Genomic DNA, 2,529 nt, shown 5'->3' with positions numbered 1-2,529 from the left:
AAGATGACTATGTAAGTTGATGGCTTACAAAAATGCCAAAAAAAGCAAAATGAGTAAAATCAGTGGTTAATTCCCATGTATTCTGCACCATCTCCTGCAGGAGTACACGCTGTCAGAGTACTTGAGAATGAGTGGCATCTACTGGGGTCTGACAGTGATGGATCTGATGGGTCAGCTGTCTCGAATGAACCGCGAGGAGATCATAGAGTTCATCACGTCTTGCCAGCATGACTGTGGAGGCATCAGCGCCAGCATTGGCCATGACCCTCATCTCCTCTACACCCTCAGTGCTGTACAGGTCAGTAGAAATATGCTAAACCTAGAAGGCGATCGCTATAATCAATCAATGGTTCTGAAAATGTATTACACAAAAGTGCGAATCCACAAAAAGATATGTTTTAATCCCTTTAGATCCTGTCGTTGTATGATAGCGTTAATGTCATTGATGTGGACAAAGTGGTGGACTATGTTAAAGGACTGCAGCAGGAGGACGGCTCATTCGCCGGAGACAAATGGGGTACGTTTATTCATTCATGCATTCCTTCATTAACGGAATAAACCATTTTAAGTGTTATATGACTCATTAAATGCTTGCTTTTTTTGTTAACAGGAGAAATAGACACACGGTTTTCCTTTTGTGCGGTTGCGACATTGGCACTACTGGTCTGAATTCTTTTAAATTTAAAATATTGAATTACATTTTTTGCTATTTGTTGAAGCCCTTTAAGGTTTTAAATGCATAACAAGACATTTCTGTGTAGGGCAAGTTGAATGAGATCAACGTGGACAAGGCTGTTGAGTTTGTGCTGTCCTGTATGAACTTCGATGGTGGGTTTGGTTGTAGGCCTGGTTCAGAGTCCCATGCTGGCCAGGTGAGGTGTTTGATGTATTTTATGCCTACCTTAAAAAACATTTTAGGGTATTTATGTGTTGTATTAATTTGTTTTTCTCATCCTGTCTCCAGATTTACTGCTGCACAGGTTTCTTATCGGTCACTGGGCAGCTTCATCAAGTAAATGCAGATCTGTTGGGTTGGTGGCTCTGTGAAAGACAGTTACCATCGGGGGGCTTGAATGGGAGACCAGAGAAGGTAGGGTGGCCTTTAGATCAAAGATATTAAGATACATCAACTAATTAAGACATCAATTAAAGGGATAGTTCACACAAAAGTAAAAATTCTGTTATTTATTACTTCCTCTCATGTTGCTCCAAGCCTGCAAGTCTTTCATTCATCTTTGGAGCACAAATTAAGATATTTTTTGATGATGAAATCCGAATGCTTTCTGACCCTGCGTAGGCAGCAGTGTAATATAAGGTTTAAGGGCAACTTTATATGTTGACTAGTGTATTTTGCAGTAGTGTATAGTATAGTTGCTGCAGCCATGTCGTGCAAACATGGATGTTTGCAAATAAGGTAATGGGCATATTTGGAAGTATTTGGCCAATCACAACACGCTGGATAACTGGCCAATCAGTGCACACCATACTTTTCAGAATGATTAGCTTTGTAAAAAAACTGAAAGACAAGGCAGAGAGGAGTAACAATGTATGGTGTATATACTGTAGTAATAATGTATATAATGTAGTAATAATGTATGGTATATGGTTTTTGAGCCTTAAACTGCATTACACCAAATACACAAAAGGGCACTGAACAGCTGAAGCGCATCCGTTAACCTGGAAAGACTGTAAGCAAAGCAGCTGCCCTAATAATTAAAATGATTTAAATATCCATTTAGAGTTTTGTATTCAGAGTTTTATATAGAGTTTCAAGACTTTAAAGTGGTCATATTATCTTGTTGAAAAGAACATTATTTTGTGTATTTGGTTTAATGCAATGGGTTTATGTTTCAAAAAGCACATTATTTTCCACATATTGTGCATCATTGTTTAGGGTGATGTGGACAAGTCATAACTTTTCTAAAAAATATCTCTTTGGTTATGAGACTTTAGTCTTTTCAACTTCCAGGGTCTTGTCTATGCACTAACAGCTTGTAACGCTCTAAAGAGAAAGGAAAACTTGAAATCGCATCATATGACCCATATAAAATTTAGACCGTCTATTCTTTATTATTCTATCATACTTTACATTAGGGCTTCATTAGTTAATTAATTAGTTAACAAACTCTCAATGAAAAATTCTTCTAAACATTCATTAAACTTTGGTTTAATAATATGTTAAAATCAAAGTAATTATAAACTGATTTTTTTTTAATGAACTCAAGCTAACAAAACAAAATTTTTAACAAAGATGAATAACCTCTGTAGCAAATATCTAAATTTCAATATTATGATAATAACCGTATACGGTGATAGAAGCATTAGCAATTAATCGCAACATAAATATTTGATACCGGCATATGTCTAGTAGTTACAGTTTTTGTTAAAACTATTACCACAATAAAAAAAAAAAAATTCTATTCTAAAACTATTGACTAAATTAAAACTGTAAACCATAAAATGAAAATGGACCATAAATGATAAACAAAAATGAAATACAATTTACACAGTTTTTTTTTTTTTTTTTTA

At 35.2% G+C, this 2,529-nt stretch overlaps 1 protein-coding gene across 1 annotated transcript in view; it reads left to right on the top strand.

Annotated features, from left to right (window-relative positions):
• The first annotated feature begins 6 nt into the window (after nucleotides 1-6).
• The window catches only part of LOC122359349 (geranylgeranyl transferase type-2 subunit beta), a 4,052-nt gene continuing 1,529 nt past the window's right edge, over nucleotides 7-2,529 (top strand). Inside the window, exons 1-6 of the mRNA XM_043259645.1 lie at nucleotides 7-11; nucleotides 101-298; nucleotides 412-517; nucleotides 611-663; nucleotides 762-872; nucleotides 965-1,090. Coding sequence (XP_043115580.1) covers nucleotides 128-298; nucleotides 412-517; nucleotides 611-663; nucleotides 762-872; nucleotides 965-1,090 — 567 coding nt within the window. The 5' untranslated portion in view covers nucleotides 7-11; nucleotides 101-127. The remainder of the gene's footprint in view (nucleotides 12-100; nucleotides 299-411; nucleotides 518-610; nucleotides 664-761; nucleotides 873-964; nucleotides 1,091-2,529) is intronic.

Source organism: Puntigrus tetrazona, chromosome 2, assembly GCF_018831695.1.
Source record: "Puntigrus tetrazona isolate hp1 chromosome 2, ASM1883169v1, whole genome shotgun sequence".
Taxonomy (NCBI): Eukaryota; Metazoa; Chordata; class Actinopteri; order Cypriniformes; family Cyprinidae; genus Puntigrus; species Puntigrus tetrazona.
Note: the sequence above shows the minus strand (reverse complement) of the source record. Positions and strands in the feature narration are given on the sequence as shown.